This window comes from Panulirus ornatus, chromosome 14 (assembly GCF_036320965.1).
Source record: "Panulirus ornatus isolate Po-2019 chromosome 14, ASM3632096v1, whole genome shotgun sequence".
NCBI classification, from domain to species: domain Eukaryota; kingdom Metazoa; phylum Arthropoda; class Malacostraca; order Decapoda; family Palinuridae; genus Panulirus; species Panulirus ornatus.
The window spans coordinates 4,260,451-4,278,558 of record NC_092237.1 but is presented as its reverse complement, the minus strand read 5'-3'; the positions used below and the strand labels follow the sequence as shown (position 1 = coordinate 4,278,558).

At 36.3% G+C, this 18,108-nt stretch overlaps 1 protein-coding gene across 5 annotated transcripts in view; it reads right to left on the bottom strand.

Annotated features, from left to right (window-relative positions):
- The window catches only part of LOC139753190 (oxysterol-binding protein-related protein 9), an 89,654-nt gene that overhangs the window by 60,916 nt on the left and 10,630 nt on the right, over positions 1-18,108 (bottom strand). For 4 of the 5 annotated variants that reach the window (XM_071669384.1, XM_071669386.1, XM_071669389.1 and 1 more), the window contains exons 5-6: positions 16,584-16,857; positions 10,950-11,070 (exon numbers count right to left, since the gene is read on the bottom strand). In XM_071669384.1, coding sequence (XP_071525485.1) covers positions 10,950-11,070; positions 16,584-16,857 — 395 coding nt within the window. The remainder of the gene's footprint in view (positions 1-10,949; positions 11,071-16,583; positions 16,858-18,108) is intronic. The other variant, XM_071669388.1, reaches the window with a different exon arrangement.

Here is an 18,108-nt window from a genome sequence, read left to right as displayed (position 1 = left end):
AGCCTCACCGATCATGGGTTGCCAGTACATGTCTAACACTATCCTATTTAGCTGCCATGGTGCGTGACCGGTTATGTGAAGATTACGTTACGTCCAACATTTTCTGCATGAGGATTTCGTTAACGTATGAAGGTGCTTGTGTCATGTACAATGAAAGCATGTACCATTTGGTTTCAGCAACTGACAACTATAATCTATGACGATCTATTTTCCTTTGTTTCATGCAGTAGACTTTAGATGCAAAAGATTTGACAGCTGCAATATAAAGAACTATCAAAATACCCAATATTTTATCTATTATTTCTAAAGTTCACAACTCAAATCACACTGCAAGGCTTTCTACTCTGGTCCCACAGCCCGATATCCAACCTTTCCGCTATCACACTGAGAATCCTCTGGCTTCATCACGTATCACACCACTAGAGTTATTTAACTCCTCTTATGACAAGCAAATTTCCAAGCCTTCATCCCTTCCTATCATCACTTAGACTACCTTTATTAAACTACTTCCTGGTTCAGCCTGAAAAATGCCTAATCATATTCGGATAATCAACTACATACGAGGACTTTCATACTGAATAATAATGTATATACTGTATATGCTCGTGTATAGTTCAAGTTTTTAAGACCAAATTTGTAGGCAGAAAAATTAGGGGGTCAACCTATACGTAGGTAATAGTTTTGTTAGTTGAAATCCATGCATGATAGGAAGGGCTCAGAGGTGGATTGTGAACCTATGAAATTCTTAAAACCTTGTCAAGTTCTTAGGGAAGATGCTGTGATATTTTCGTTCTCCTTTTCAGTGCAAAATTATTTTTCATAAATCTGTGATGCTTAATTTCCTTGCTAGTTTCAAGGCAAATATTCGAAATGATCCTCATGAAGCACGATATCCATTCTGTGGGTTTTCACTTACATAATTTGCAATTCGACTTCCAACTGTGGCCACTTGTTACACTTTCCTCTGTTAGCACACTATTTTCTGGCATATGCTTAGGTTGTCAAAGAGCTTTCTCCAGTATCAATTTTTTTTTTTTTGATACATTAAATTCCCATGCCACTGCACAGTTGTTAGTCTGTTCTGCATATTCAATTACTCAAGAGTCTGAACTTTGCTGTGAACTTGTTTCTTCTTGCATCCATGCTAAAGACAAAATGGGTCAACCATGTCTATACTATAACAAGACAATTTGAATAGCCATTACACATAGGTCATTTGATGGTTGGTTGGTTGTTTGGGTTTTAGGCCTATCAACTGCCAGGGTCACTAATTAAGGTCGTCAACATAAACTACATCCACCAACCGAAAAAATCTTTAACACCATCTTTAGGCGTTAAAGATCATTTTAACACCACATACACTCTCATCTACACACAAATGCCAGTGTCTAGATTTTCCGTTTAAAATTTTGTTACCAAGTATTTCTTTTGCTAAACTGTTTCATGATACTGTAGATAAAACAGTTTACTAAAGCAGAAAATACTGTGCAAACTCTACAGGAAAAAATTCAACAAATGGAAACCAAAAATGTAAAAAAATGCTGTCTATGAAACTGTTGGTAAGGTAAGATGGTTCTAATGGCATCCTACCAGTAATCAAATTTATAACAATTACTGTAGTTTATCTGATGTAGGCAACTTAAAGTATAAAATACCAGTAAATGTGAGAAACTGGAGGAGAATAAACAAGAAAGATGCCGCTGGGCTATTTTTGTTAGGACTGAGGGAGAAAGAATGCTGGCTGTTTGGTCTTTAACTAGAATTCTTTGAAATGAAACTTTACTGAATGCTTTTGTAAAATCTAGAATATATGACATTACCTGTTTTACTTTCAATAAACTTGATTATATCATAGAAGAAATCAAGCAGATTTGTCAAAAGACAAACTATTTCATTGAAAACTGTTGAGAATCAATGATTAATTGGTAACCCTATAAGTGATTTAAAATTTTGTTGAATGATAGTTTCCATAAGTTTACTATGAAAATAAGCCAACTGGACAATAATTTTAAGGTGCAGAATTGTTACTTTTTTGAATATCAGCACTAAATTAGCCACCTTCCTATGCTCTGGAACTTTCCCTGTAGCATGTGACTTAGTGCAAAGAGAAGTCAAGGGCTTAACTATCTCATTTTCAACTTCAGTGTCCTCAGATTAAACTCATTAGGGTCATCCATCATGTTAATGCACTTTCACTCCATTTTCAAACACAAATGCCTCTCCTGCTTGAGAGATTATCAGCAAGAACAGACAAAACAAAGTCATCATGTGCACACATCCACCCTAAAGTCAATCCATTTACGGGTGACAGTAAATATCTGACATGTATATCATGGTGAATGTTCTCTTCCTCCAACAGTGGGACGGGATCTGGGACATGAAGTTTTTTCAATGGTGAATACATATGAAAAAATAATTTGAAATCTTTGCCACATTTTCAGTGCCTTAAACCAAGTCATTTATTTCCATAATGAATGGACCTATTGATAAGTACTGACACTACTGCTTCTAACATGACTGTAAAATACTCTATGGAACATTTTGCTGTTTTCAGCAATATATGTATGCTTCATGGTGATGCTTACTTTGATACACAAGTTTCTTAGTTTATATATGAAAATTTTCATATTACTCTATCATGTTTATTATGTTCTCTTTGAGTTTCTTATGTGCTACTTTCTTGGACAATTGGCAGTGCTTTATTTCAGTGTTCCACTATTTTAGCTTAGTTCTGGAAAAATGAACATCTGTTTTGCATTGATACATGTTACATCAACTACTCTGAATATCTTAATGAAGCTTTTCCAAGTTATATCCATTATTTTTGTTGATTATATCATCCTGTCAAGAGGAATGCAAAGTTCATTAAAATTTTAGTCTAAAATCTGGTATTCTTTCACAATTTTCGTATCTCCCAGCATTACAAGCAATGTTTAAAGTTACCTCAAAATTAACTATCTAATATATTCATGACAGAAGTAAGTCTATCAATAAACTATATCAGGGCTATCAAACACATTCCGGTAGAGCACACACCCAAAGTACTTCAAAGGGACTCTCCCCACTTAAGACAATGATATAGTAGAATGTCCCATTTTTATTTCAAATATGTTCATGGTAAAAAAGTCTTTTGTCTACATAACTAAGGGGTACTCAACTTGAGAATCTAGAGGAATAGTACTCCTAAGGAGTACTACAATATTCTATACAAGTGCAGAGTTCTAGAGGGTCATGCAATGACGTCAGTATACAACAGAGATCAATGTAATGGCCTGAGAGTTTTATAGTGTTCTGGTTTGTTACATTACACTAATGTACAATTCAATGCCTTACAAACACTGTTATGAGTATAATGCAGTTATAAATGTTTATCCTGTTGTGAAGACAGAAAGCAGTTCTGAAGAGGATTATAGAATTATTAGGTACATTACAGTACCACAGAGGTAATACAGTTTTATGACTGGATAAACAGTATCCTTATGTTTGATGCCACGTCCTGAGAACCACACAGACTTCTGGAAGTAATACAGTACTCTACTGAGTAACAGTGTCCTGATAAGCAATACTAGGAATGAGTATGAGCGATGGCAAAGTGTCCTTGGATATAATAGAGTCCTATATGTAAATGATTGTAATATTAAGTAAAACATTATCATGAAACTTATAATCATTAGTTATAGTGCTGAAAGTACTATAAAATGAATAATACAGTCATGATAAGTAATACAGTCATACATTATAGTGCTAACAGTTTTGAAGAATAATACATAGTCTTAAGTGCAAATGCATGAAGAGTAATGGTTTCATGAGTAAGGTTAAGTTTATGGGGCAGCAAAGTAACTATTCATGCTGAAGTTTGTATCTTCTACTTTAGGGAGACAAAAAACTGAACCACAATTCAGCACTAATTAGATCAACTTACAGATAAAAGAGTGGGGATGTTTTGCATGTTTTGCCTGGTTATACTAGCGGTACGGTATTTCCCCAATTATATTAAACTAATCATTTCATTCACCCTTCATTGCAACTGTAAAGTTGGCAACAAAAATAAAATATCAATCACATTTGTAACAGATTAATAACAAATTTCTCTTCTGGATATGTAAGAGAGGGCTTAACGTTTTCTGAACTGAGAATTTCTTTGTCCCTGTCCACCAGAAAATTGGAAACTAGCATAAAACCATAGTGCCAATTATCTAACTTTTCAATCCTTATTAAAATAGAAACACAAACACAAGCACATTATACAGTGGCATATAAAACATCGAGTAACCACACAATGAGCACTTGCACAGACAACTTTGTTAGAAAATCACAATACAACTTGCACTATAACATAAAAATACATCAATTCAAGCACACAGCTCATGCTATTAAACATTCATTTAAGACATATATGCATTAACTAATTATGATCATTTGATGAATCTACTGGCAATCTGAAGATTACCAAAAAATACCAAAATTCCTGGTTAGTAACTGCAGGTATTGTCTGGATATTGTAATCCATATGAACTCGATTTGATTCACAAAAGTTGTATGAATAGTCTTCCTATAAAACATCATTTATCATTCAAATGTTTGGCAAAATTTGGATGCAGATTCCTTACCCCTTTATAACAATAAATCAAATATTCCATACAATACTTGATCGTCATTTCCCGCATTAGCAAGGTAGCGCCAGGAACAGATGAAGAGAGGCTGCATCTGCTCGCATCCATTCTCTAGCTGTCTTACGTAAGGCACTGAAGCCACAGCTCACTAACCACAACCAGACCCCATAGACCATTCCATGATTTACCATGGACACTTCACAACTCCAGTTAAGTCTTCTGATAAGATGTCATCTCATTTACAACATCTTTCCAATTCACGCTTTCCCGTGTCTGCCTTTCACATTCCTGCATGTTCAGGCCCCAATCACTCGGTAATTTTTTCATTTCATCCTTCGATCTCCAATTTGGTCTTTTCCCTGTTCTCCTTGTTCCCTCCATTTTTGACAGATATATACTCTTTGTTAAACTTTCCCCACTCATTCTCTACATATGTCCAAACAATATTAAAATAACTTCTCCAACTCTCTCAACCACACTTGTTTTATTACCACACCTCTTTCTTACCCTATCATTACTTACACAATCAAACAATCTCACACCACATAGTCCTTAAATGTTTCATTTCCAACACACCCACCAGGACTCAACTGCACAGTCTTCTCTATAGCCTATGCCTTGCATCCATATAATAATGTTGGGATCATTATACTTTCAAACATACCCATTTTTGCCCTCCCAGATAATGACCTCTCTTTCCACACATTCATCAATGCTTCCAGAATCTTTGTTCACTCACAACCCTATCACCCACTTCCATGGTTCCATTTGCTACCATGTTCACTCCCACTATCTAATCTAAGCACTTCATTTCCTCCAATTTTTCTCTATTCAAACTCATACCCCAACTAACCCATCCCTCAACTCTCCTAACCCTAATAACCTTGCTTTTATTCACATTTCCTTTCATCTTCCTCCTTTCACAAACCCTCCCAAACTGAGTCAACAACTTCTGCAGTTTTACACTCAAATCTGCCACCCATGCTGTATCATTAGCAAACGATTACTTACTCACTTCCTATACCTTCTCATCCCCTATGGACCGTAGACTCACTCCTCTCTCAAAGACTCTTTCACTTATCTCCCTCACCATCCCATCCATAAGCAAATTAAACAGCCATGGTGACATCACTCATCCCTTCAGCAAATCATTCTTCACATGGAACCATTCACTCTCCTCTCTTCCTACTTATACCCTTGGTAAAAACTTCTCTGCCTCTAGCAGCTTTTCTCCCACACCATATATTCTTCAGTTCCATAAGGCATCCCTATATACCCTATCATAAGCTTTCTCCGGATCTACAAAATGTCATATACAAATCCATCTTTTTAAGTATTTCTCACACACACTCTTCAAAGCAAACAACTGATCCACGCATCCTCTATCACTTATGAGATCACACTGCTCCTCCCCAATTTGATGCTCTGTACATGCCTTCAACCTCCCAATCACTACCCTCCCACACATCTTACCAGGTACACTCAACAAACTTAAACCTCTATAGTCTGAATACTCACTTTTATCCCCCCCTTGCCTTTATACAATGACACTATAAATGCACTGTGCCAATCATCAGGTACTTCAAAATGATCCATACATACAATGAAAATCCTAATCAACCAATCAAAAATACAGTTACCCCCTTTCTTAATAAATTCAACAGCAATACCATCCACTCCAGCTGCCTTGCCACATTTTATTCTACGTAAGGCTTTCACCAACTCCTCTCTTCAGTGAACCACTCCATAAATCTCTCACTTTCCATGTCACTCCTACCCAAAGACCCTAAATCTGCCACATTATCATCAAACACATTCAACAGTCCTTACAAATACTCCATCTCCTCCTCACTTCATCCCTGTTACCACTTCCCCTTTTGCCCCATTCAACAATGTACCTATATATTCTCTTGAGTGGCACACATCCTTCTTATTCTCCTTAAAATTTACCAGCACTCACTCACCCCAACTCTCACACCTCTTTTTCAAGCCCTGCACCTTACTGACCTGCCACATTTAAATGCATCTCCAAACATTAGTAATCCTTCCCTGCAACTACTGCCTAAATGCCTCCCCTTTCTCTTAAATAAGCATTTTTACTTCATCCCACTACTCAGTACCCTTTCAATTATTACAGAGCATCAGATTGGGGAAGAGCAGTGTGGTTTCAGAAGTGGTAGAGGATGTGTGGATCAGGTGTTTGCTTTGAAGAATGTATGTGAGAAATACTTAGAAAAGCAAATGGATTTGTATGTAGCATTTATGGATCTGGAGAAGGCATATGATAGAGTTGATAGAGATGCTCTGTGGAAGGTATTAAGAACATATGGTGTGGGAGGAAAGTTGTTAGAAGCAGTGAAAAGTTTTTATCGAGGATGTAAGGCATGTGTACGTGTAGGAAGAGAGGAAAGTGATTGGTTCTCAGTGAATGTAGGTTTGCGGCAGGGGTGTGTGATGTCTCCATGGTTGTTTAATTTGTTTATGGATGGGGTTGTTAGGGAGGTAAATGCAAGAGTTTTGGAAAGAGGGGCAAGTATGAAGTCTGTTGGGGATGAGAGAGCTTGGGAAGTGAGTCAGTTGTTGTTCGCTGATGATACAGCGCTGGTGGCTGATTCATGTGAGAAACTGCAGAAGCTGGTGACTGAGTTTGGTAAAGTGTGTGGAAGAAGAAAGTTAAGAGTAAATGTGAATAAGAGCAAGGTTATTAGGTACAGTAGGGTTGAGGGTCAAGTCAATTGGGAGGTGAGTTTGAATGGAGAAAAACTGGAGGAAGTGAAGTGTTTTAGATATCTGGGAGTGGATCTGGCAGCGGATGGAACCATGGAAGCGGAAGTGGATCATAGGGTGGGGGAGGGGGCGAAAATTCTGGGGGCCCTGAAGAATGTGTGGAAGTCGAGAACATTATCTCGGAAAGCAAAAATGGGTATGTTTGAAGGAATAGTGGTTCCAACAATGTTGTATGGTTGCGAGGCGTGGGCTATGGATAGAGTTGTGCGCAGGAGGATGGATGTGCTGGAAATGAGATGTTTGAGGACAATGTGTGGTGTGAGGTGGTTTGATCGAGTGAGTAACGTAAGGGTAAGAGAGATGTGTGGAAATAAAAAGAGCGTGGTTGAGAGAGCAGAAGAGGGTGTTTTGAAGTGGTTTGGGCACATGGAGAGAATGAGTGAGGAAAGATTGACCAAGAGGATATATGTGTCGGAGGTGGAGGGAACGAGGAGAAGAGGGAGACCAAATTGGAGGTGGAAAGATGGAGTGAAAAAGATTTTGTGTGATCGGGGCCTGAACATGCAGGAGGGTGAAAGGAGGGCAAGGAATAGAGTGAATTGGAGCGATGTGGTATACCGGGGTTGACGTGCTGTCAGTGGATTGAATCAAGGCATGTGAAGCGTCTGGGGTAAATCATGGAAAGCTGTGTAGGTATGTATATTTGCGTGTGTGGACGTATGTATATACATGTGTATGGGGGGGGTTGGGCCATTTCTTTCGTCTGTTTCCTTGCGCTACCTCGCAAACGCGGGAGACAGCGACAAAGTATAAGAAAGAAGAAGAAAAGAAATCATTTCACATTAGAACCTTAGGTTCATGCACAGCACATTACAAAATATTTAACATCCTTTTATACCATGGTTATTTATAGCATTCAATTGGAAAATATACAAAACAAGAATAAATATGAATATATGTCTTAATATCATCCAACTCACAAAAAAAAAATTAAACAGTAGGTGGAGACAAGACTACAGACACATTTTTATGTCAAGTTATAACAACATTAAAAAGGTATATACACATCTCACAGTAAATGTACTGAAATATGAAAGTTTTAAAGACTTTGTTTACATCAAATACATTCAAGTGACCTGCATTAAATCCAAATGATTCATCAGTGCCACTAACAAGTGTAGTAAAGGACTTATATGAAATGCTAAAATAGCTTTCTAGAAAACATGAGGGTCAAAGTGTCCACATTAAAGTATGATTTTCCATACTAAGTAAAGCATAAAGCCAATTCAAGAATAGATTTTGTGCTATATACCTTTTTGTGATGGGCTGCCAAACAAACCATATTTACAAGGTAACAACTGTAAAACTAACAAACATATGTGGTCAATAAGCAACCTGAAAGTCTTTCTTGAGAGAGGAAAGTGACAAGAGTTGGTTATAAAGAAAAATATGTTCAAGCAATGAAATGATACTTAAAAAGAGAAGATATTGGAGTGATGGGATCTTTGATTGAAGGAAAGATACAGCTGAAAGGTAAGTGAGGCAACTGAGCCATTTTACTCAAGAAGCACTTAAGGAATATTGCACCTCTCTGTATGACATTTAAAAAAAATCTGAAAATGTATAATATGCCTAACAGAAGCTTGGAATGAAAATTTTCCACATTCCTAGTGTGACTGATTACGAGAACTTGCTCATGGTATGTAAAATCTTAAGTGCCATAATACATCAGCTAATGCATATTCCCTACTATGAACAAGCAAATACTTTCACAAGGAAGTAAGTATCAGAGACCTGATTGATGCCATAAGCAAGAAAAAAAATAGAAAAAATAATAAAACTATATAATACAATACTGTAAAAATAAAAACTGGATATTACTAAATCCCAAACTTCCCATAAAATCAATAATATAAACCTTAACTCTCAATCAAAGCAAGAATAAAGCAAATTCATATTCCTAAACCTAAAGCACTATCATGTGCTGTAATATTCACTTGTCTTATAAAAGCTGATATCAAGTTTTCTGGGGCACTTGATCACGAGGCCCAAATCGCTTGGAAGTATTGCTAGGAAAGAACACTAAGAAATAATTTTCTTTGTTCTCTAAATGAAGTGAATATCATAAGACTTCTTTCATATGTGAGAGACCATCCAAGCTCTGGTATATATAACAAATCAAACTCTCACAGAACTAATGACGACAATCGGGTATACTTTCCATACAAAACTGGTCTGTGTATGGTGCTCCTCCAGGCATTTTGCTTATTAACAAAAACTAAGAAAAACAAAATCCTTAGCTACACACCTGGGTTCTATGTTGGAATTTCATAATTGGAGTCCTTCATGCTACATGACAAATACGTCCCTATCATCATTTGAGTAATAAATTTTCTAAAATATGAATTCAAAATGACTCAATGAATATTGGGCCTGCTAAAATACTAACACAAAAATACCACTCCTTTTCAGATTAAGAAAATTATGGCTCCATACTGTCTTGAAGTCTTCAACTATGATACGTATTTCACAAAAAAGATATCCATAACAATCTACAGTAAAATATACTTTTCAAGTACAAAATATAAAATGAAATTCTATCCCAACACATGCTCAGGTATACTTTACTGATTTTTAAGTGAATTCTATGAAAAAAGGAAATACTAATAACAAAGGCAGCTCACAAGCTTATTATACTTTCATCCCAGTAAATTCATAAATAAACAGAAATACTGAACAATTCTATTGTTACCAGAACATGTTTTTCTTCCCCATTTCGTGTGATGCATGATCATAAAGTAAACGATGTTTAAAAACACAATAACTACTTTTCACAAAGGTAATTCCATTAGAACTTAAACAACTGGTTTAAGTCTGTTTAATGACTGAAAGTGATTGGTTCATATGTGAATTTGAACAGCTTTGATGTTTAAAGGGTTTTATTCATACACAGTTGTGATTTTGTTTCAACTGCCTATGCAAAGTGAACAACTGAATTTTGGTGACAATCAAGGGTGCGTAAAAACGAAAATAATTATTGTGGGGAAACAATATCAAATTATCTACAAGAGTTCCTGAAAGTACTTGATGAAACATTCATTCATGCATTGTTAGGTCTCCCAAACACTAACTCTAATGCATTTTTAGGGCAAAATATATGATTCTACACAGATATGGGAACTTCTAAGGTTCCCACAAACACCAATCAAAAAAAATTAATGACTACTTTCCATCCTAGGAAACTTTAAGTGGTTGCAATGAATTATAATCTCTGTCATCGACTGATGCATGGTGATCACAAATGTAAAGCAAATTTGTTGTCTGTTCCTCTGTGTAATCCTTCATTTCTAGTTTAAGTATTACAATTCTCAGTCATACCTAAAATTCCCCTACCCTACACCTAACTAGCTTAGAAATTTTATAAACAAAAACGTCACTAGATGGAAGTTCTATGTTCTTGATGTTTGACCTCATCTCCAATCCCATTAAAACTACCCCTTTCCTTCTTGAGGTTAAGAGATACGAAATGAAACCTGAACCATACAAATGGGAGAGAACTGAGATGTTACTAAATCTTCACTTGGAATGAATAAAGGAGCCTGTACTCACCTAGGGCTCTGTGATGGAGTGGTACTGGTAAAATCATCAGCATCAAAGAAGTCTTCATCTTCAGAGCTGGAGTAAGAAGTTTCTGGTACGACATTGTCTGGAGGGACTACAGAACATGGAACTGGAAACAGAAACATAAAACTTCAAAATCCCAACATAGCCACTGCACTTGTTCTTATATAACAGTGACAAAACTTAGTATATTCATATTACAATGCAATGTGTATCACAAAAGATTAAAAATATATGTTTTAATAGAGCAAGGTTAGATCCAGATGACACCAAGCAAAAATAAAGCATGTGAGGTTTACCTACAGCTGTATCAAAATCCGAGTGGCATCCAATAAAGCGTTAGTGCTTATATTACAGTAAAACCCTACAGTAAATGAACACAAATTCTACAAGATTCCATACTTATGGGAATAAATAATTAACATAATATTCTAAGATGTATAATCACTCTTTACATAAAATCTGTAAGGAACTGTAATGAAATATATATGGAGCAAAATTCCTTGGGCATTATCAATTTAATGTTTATTCAGAACAAAAGCCATATTAGACCAGAAATACATCTTTCCATTTCATTTCTATATCACTGAAAATATGCACATCAGATTTTTTTTTTTTTTTTTTTTTTTTGCCACTGTCTCCCGCATTTGCGAGGTAGCGCAAGGAAACAGACGAAAGAAATGGCCCAACCCACCCCCATACACATGTATATACATACGTCCACACACGCAAAATATACATACCTACACAGCTTTCCATTGTTTACCCCAGACGCTTCACATGCCCCGATTTAATCCACTGACAGCACGTCAACCCCGGTATACCACATCGCTCCAATTCACTCTATTCCTTGCCCTCCTTTCACCCTCCTGCATGTTCAGGCCCCGATCACACAAAATCTTTTTCACTCCATCTTTCGACCTCCAATTTATTATTATTTATTTTATTTTGCTTTGTCGCTGTCTCCTGCGTTAGCGAGGTAGCGCAAATGAAAAAAAATAAAAATAAAATAAAAAATAAAATAAAATGCACATCAGATACATGAGATAAAGTTAAAAAGAAAACTCAAAAATCTGAATATGATCTGAAAACAAGTAGATTTTCTCTTTCTTCCATATTCCAGCTTATCAATCTTATCTATGAGTGGCATCAGATAATGAGTTACAGCAAGGAGGTAAAAGACGGTGATCTGAATGTAATTCTGAATTGGAAGGACTCTAAGGAAGTGGAGTGTTTTAGATGCATGGGAGTGGACTGGCAGCATAAAGAACTACAGAGGCGGAGGTGAGTCACTGTTTACGAGAGGAACGAAGAAGCAATCATAGTATGACGGGGATATGAACTGGATAGATAAAATGATTAGGATACATGGAAAGGAAGAGGGAAAGACAAACTGACGAATGATTAGGATATATGGAGAGGAAAAGTAAAGGCAATGTGACTAAAGGGTTCTCGTGTCACAAGTGGAGGGAGTAAGAGGGAGGGGCTGACTAATATGAAGATGGAGAGAAAGAGACTGAGTCTACAGAGCCCAAACATACAGGAGGTGAATGGCATACATGGGTTAGAAGGAATAAGAGCAATATGGTATACAGAAGGAACATGCTATAAATGGGTTAAACCAGGGCATATGAGTCAGTAAAGGGAAACCTTTGAAAGGTCTGTAGAACTTTGCTGTGGACTAGGGGCTCTGGTTTCAGTGCATTATATACAGAACAATTGAGAGGAAATAAGGCTGTCCTTTGTGCCACCTCATTAATGCAAGAAAGCAGGAAATGGCAAAACTGTTTGAAAAATATCAATGAAGAATTTACTATCATTGCTGGTATTATTTATCATGGCCACTAATCATTATTCACCAAATAACTATTTCTTATTAACTTAATCAACAAACTGTGCAGACTAGCTTATTAAGGTTTAAATGCATTTCTGGTATTCTAGCAAGCATTCTATTTCAAAAACATAGGTATATTCTTGATTATCAGTCATTCTACCTGACCAGGGTTTTACTGTGGGGGTTACAATATTCCTTACCAGTAAATGCTAAAGCATTTGTAAAACATAGCTTTTGGACAAGTAAAAAAACACGCTGAGCATATAATATAAAGTCTAAGGAATGAGGTGTCATTTTAATTACAATTCATAATGCTTTAACATGAAAAGAAACCTTGAAATTCCAAGGTAGCCTCTGATATAAAGAATTCAACAAAATCTTAAAACTATGGATTAACTATGCATTCCTTACCTTCATCATTGTGTTGCAGGAAGCGAATCACTTAATCTTACTAGCTTTTACATACAGAAGAACATACAGAAGAAACAACTCACTTAAGTATGTAAAAAATTGCCATGCTCTGATTAAAAGAAACAAATGAAAGTAAAAAAACAATATAATATTAATACTATGCAGTACAGAGCAACTGGTTCTTCAGCAGGTTCGCAAAACATTTCTAAGATTGAAAGTCAGAAAAAGTTTGGCAAAGTGAAAGTATTGCAATCATTGTTATATCTTTGACAACATTAAAGATTTACAATCACAGGTATCTTTTCTTGACAATATCTAAGTGTTATTACCAGAGTTATATTTTTGGAAGTTAGAGTTTTATAACCAAAGTTATGTGTCTGCAAAAGCTAACGTATTATGATCAAGGCTATGTTTCTGGTAACGTTAAAGTATTATAATCACAAACTCACACAAAGCAAGCATACAGGAAGTAAAAAAAGTTACAAACATATGTATGTGTGCAAATAAGGCTAGTTTTCATCTTTTCATAATGCTACCTCACGACATGAGAAACAACAAGCAAAAAAGAAAAAAAAATGGTTGCTTACCATCTGATTACAAAAAAGGAATATGATACAAAATTATGATGCATTCATTTTTGGGAAATCTTAAGTTTATTCTAGTAAGTCTCATAAATCAAGTGGCTTACCTTCATGTGCGAAAAGAAAAATAACAGGCTTCATAAATATCTCTTTAATACTTTTAAGATGAAGTAATTCATGAACCATAACTGGTAAAAATAACTGCACTATTTTTGAAATGTAAATAGTTCTGATGCCATTTTAGATATTCTACCTTCACTGTATCAGGAAATGTTCTATTTTTTTTGCTTATATCAGAAATAAGTAATGATCTTTATCAAATAATTCTTTTGAAACAGAGGATAATTTACACAGTGTATTTTTGCTGGAATCAGAGAGATGGAATAAGGAGTGAATAACAAAAGATTTCTGAAGAAATCAATGAACAGACACATGAATGAAAGTCTTTACAAGTGTAATGTAAAATAAATGGTATATAACTGGTGACTATATAATATATGTGGTAATGTAGTTGAAGGAATGGAGAAAAAAGGTAGGCTGCTAAACATATGGACTGATGTGGTGACCGGGTTGCTCAACAAAATGCCATCCCCCACCTCACCAAGAAAGATGGAGTTTCTTTGTTTAAGGTGACGATGTAAACAGAGATGTTAGTCTCTCTTGACAAATAAAGTTCATATCACATATACAAAGTGAAAAATGAAGAAGTGCTTGTAACATTGTGCAAGTCTATGTTTATTTCAGTACTATGGACATATGCAGTGGATGTGTGAGTGTGAGCAAACTTAGATGATGTATTCACTCAATCAATCTAATGTACAGTGCAGTACAGAGAAGTGGATTAAATGATACTAGAGAGATAGACAAACAGACAATCTCTCCCAGCTTGACCACCTGGGAACTCCTTCCCACTGTCTATCTAGATATAAATGGATACCAACTCAGTACAAGTTAGGAGGTCAAAGGTTTGGAAACGTGTTGCCATCCATATCATTCCCTTGTGTGCTAAGAACAAGAATTTAAGTGCGTCAAAGTCTCACTTATCCTATGAAACTATAATCCTAGAAAAGGAAGGGTTCTGCAAATGTCAATGAAAAATTCTGGGTGAGAGAATCAGTAAGAACAGATAACAAAATCAAAGTCTGCTGAAACACAACAATCACTGGTGATGAACTGAAGTTCAAATAGTCAAAAGTATGCATGATACAGTACCTCTGAAAATGGAATCCTGAAAGATATATAATTCAGCCAGAATGCAATACATGATCTCATTTCATACAAACCAGCACACTATCTATGACAAAGAATACCAGCTGGCATTCCAAAACAAAGCAATTTGATAGTGATATGCCATCTGGTCTCCAAGATGATTCCACAACTCTAGAGTACAAGACAGACTCAAAAAAAGAATTCTTGTTGAATCATCCCTTCCTTTTCAACGGTAACACTCGAGTGTTTCTTATCATCACAGGCAATAATTCTTTAACTGACAATTTGATCCCGATAAGTTAAGAAAGTTTGGAGTTGTCTGTCTTTCTTAGATTCTTGAACAACAGCTTATTCTAATGTGAACTCTTATTCTATTAATGAAATCCATCTCCTGACCTCCTAAAATAGATTGTATAACCTAACACTTCCATACTGGAATTCTTTGACCTGGTGCTCATTCTTCACCAAACACAAATGTTAACTTAAGAACTGCGTGATTCCATGTTCTAAGCGATGTGCCACAGCCAAGATTTTTCAATCCGCAAAATGCTGTACATGAAAATATGACTGCATACAGATAGTGCCTTATCCAATGACTTTGGTGTTTTTCAGTGACTTAATAATACAGAAAGTTTTCAAAATTTATGCTTTAATTTCATTTCCCTACTGCAGGCCTAAGTGTGTCCTGGCTCGTTTCTGTGTACTTGAATATCCATTATTGAGAACTTTACCAGTGAGCAGAGCTCCTATGCCATCATGATTGTGCCTTCTAGTACACTATCTTTAACATATGATCTGTTTTATCAAATATTTTCAAAGGACTCTTATACAATACTATCCAAATAATTCATTAGACTTCCTTAAAGTTACTTTCCCCACAGCACATAGTGCAGCAACAAAGTAACATACAATACTATCCAAATAATTCATTAGACTTCCTTAAAGTTACTTTTCCCACAGCATATAGTACAGACAATCTAGATGTCTAGAAAGCTTACTGCAGGATATTAAGTGGCCCTGCCCTATACTAGCTCATGGGCTCGTGCTCTGTAAAACTGACTCCTGCACAGGGTAAATGTTGGTATTCATGTTATCCCATACAGAGAAGAATGAGGTAAATGATAACAGACTAATCAATAGAAAGATAGACACCTAATGTCTGAGGGGACTATCGCCTACCAGTAACCAAATAAACTTTAATTATGTTCAAACCAATTCCAGTTATTAACCTAATAACTGACCGAGATGATCCATGCATTATTGCAATTAGCTATTTCTTTTAAGTTAATACAGTCAACATGCACTTAGGTTTCTTTTGTACCTCTACACAGATAAAAAGCCCAGATATCAAAAATCTACTGTACTAAATCATGCTGGTGCACTGTTCTCCCAAGAATATTTTAATGTATTGGTAGCTTCCGCTCAGTCTTCCAAGATGCGAAACTTTAATCAAAAAGAAAAGTAACTAATTCAAGAGACATGAAGTTACGATCAAATACAGATGCAGAAAGCTAATCTTGCATTCTTGAAGGAGAATTTTGCTTGGTGATGTTTTTCACCAGGTCCTACAACATACAGCCATCTCACCTGGGTTTCTCTGTTGCATTCCTACAAGCGTATTAGCTGCCTCAGCACACTCACGCCCTACTTCAATTCCAGTCCGGACTGGTGGAGACACTGTGAGTGGTACTCCTTCATCCTCTGCAGTAGAGGTCACTACTCCCACCCCTCCTCCTCCTCCACCTCCATCACAGACTCCCTCACCTCCTCCAATGGATGGGGCTGATGAAGATGCTCCTTCAGGGATGGCATTACAAGGGTGATACACACCATTGACAGGAAAAGCAGTGTTTTTGGCAATCTGAAACGAAAAACAAAGCATTCGTAGCAGCCATATTACTGTAGGTAGTTATCTTTAACTACTCTATACTACAATCATTAAATACTCTATTCCCATTATAATAGGGTAGATAAGGAATATACAGCTTCGAGAAAATCATTCCCACATAACCTCACCCCATAAACGCTTGTATGCCTTAATTTGTTAAAATCAAAATGGATATACAAAAGCTGTAAGAGATATGACTTCTCCCTGTACCCATCTTTTTCCAGGAGCATCAATCTCAGACGACAAACGTTTACCTTAGGTTCACTTACTGGTCTATCATCACTGACATTTCAATTCCTCTAACTACAGTGCTGTGTACCATAAATGGCAGTTCCCATATTAAAAGAACAACAGCAGTGCATGGCAATTCTTACCTAAACACTACAAATTATCATCATGCTCCTGTTATCAATTAAAAATAATACTTTCACCCTACAATATAAGACATTGCAAATGTTTCCTCATCAAATGATCATTAGAAAAGCAGAAATTACTTAGTAAAAGAAAGATAACAGATGATACAGGGAGCAACAATGGGGAAATTAATGACAATATACAGAGAGCAGAAGCTCAGAAAATGAGGGAAAACAAAAAGTAATGAAATGAAACAATGGCAATTTTTCAGGGATCAACAAAGTGCATTAAACTGGAGTGAGATGATACAAGTAAATGAAATGAGAGAGGCCCATCACTTCTTTTATAAGAGACAAAGTCCAAGTGGTCTTCTGTAAACTTTTCAAAATTTGCTTGCAAATATCATCTAAATCAATACTTATATATTTACTATACTTTGTAACTGTCTCCCGTGTCAGCAAGGTAGAGCAAGGAAAAAGATGAAAGAATGGCCCAACCCACCCACACACACATGTATATACATAAATGCCCACACATGCACATATACATACCTAAACATTTCAATGTATACATACATATACATACACAAATATATACATATATACACATGTACATATTCATACTTGCTGCCTTCATCCATTCCTGTCGCCACTCCACCCACACATGAAATGGCATCCCCCTCCCCCTGCGCTCATGCAAGGTAGCACTAGGAAAAGACAACTAAGGCCACATTTGTCCACACTCAGTCTCTAGCTGTCATGTGTAATGCACTGAAACCACAGCTCCCCTTCCACATCCAAGCCCCACAAAACTTTCCATGGTTAACCCTAGATGCTTCACATGTCCTGGTTCAATCCACTGACATCATTC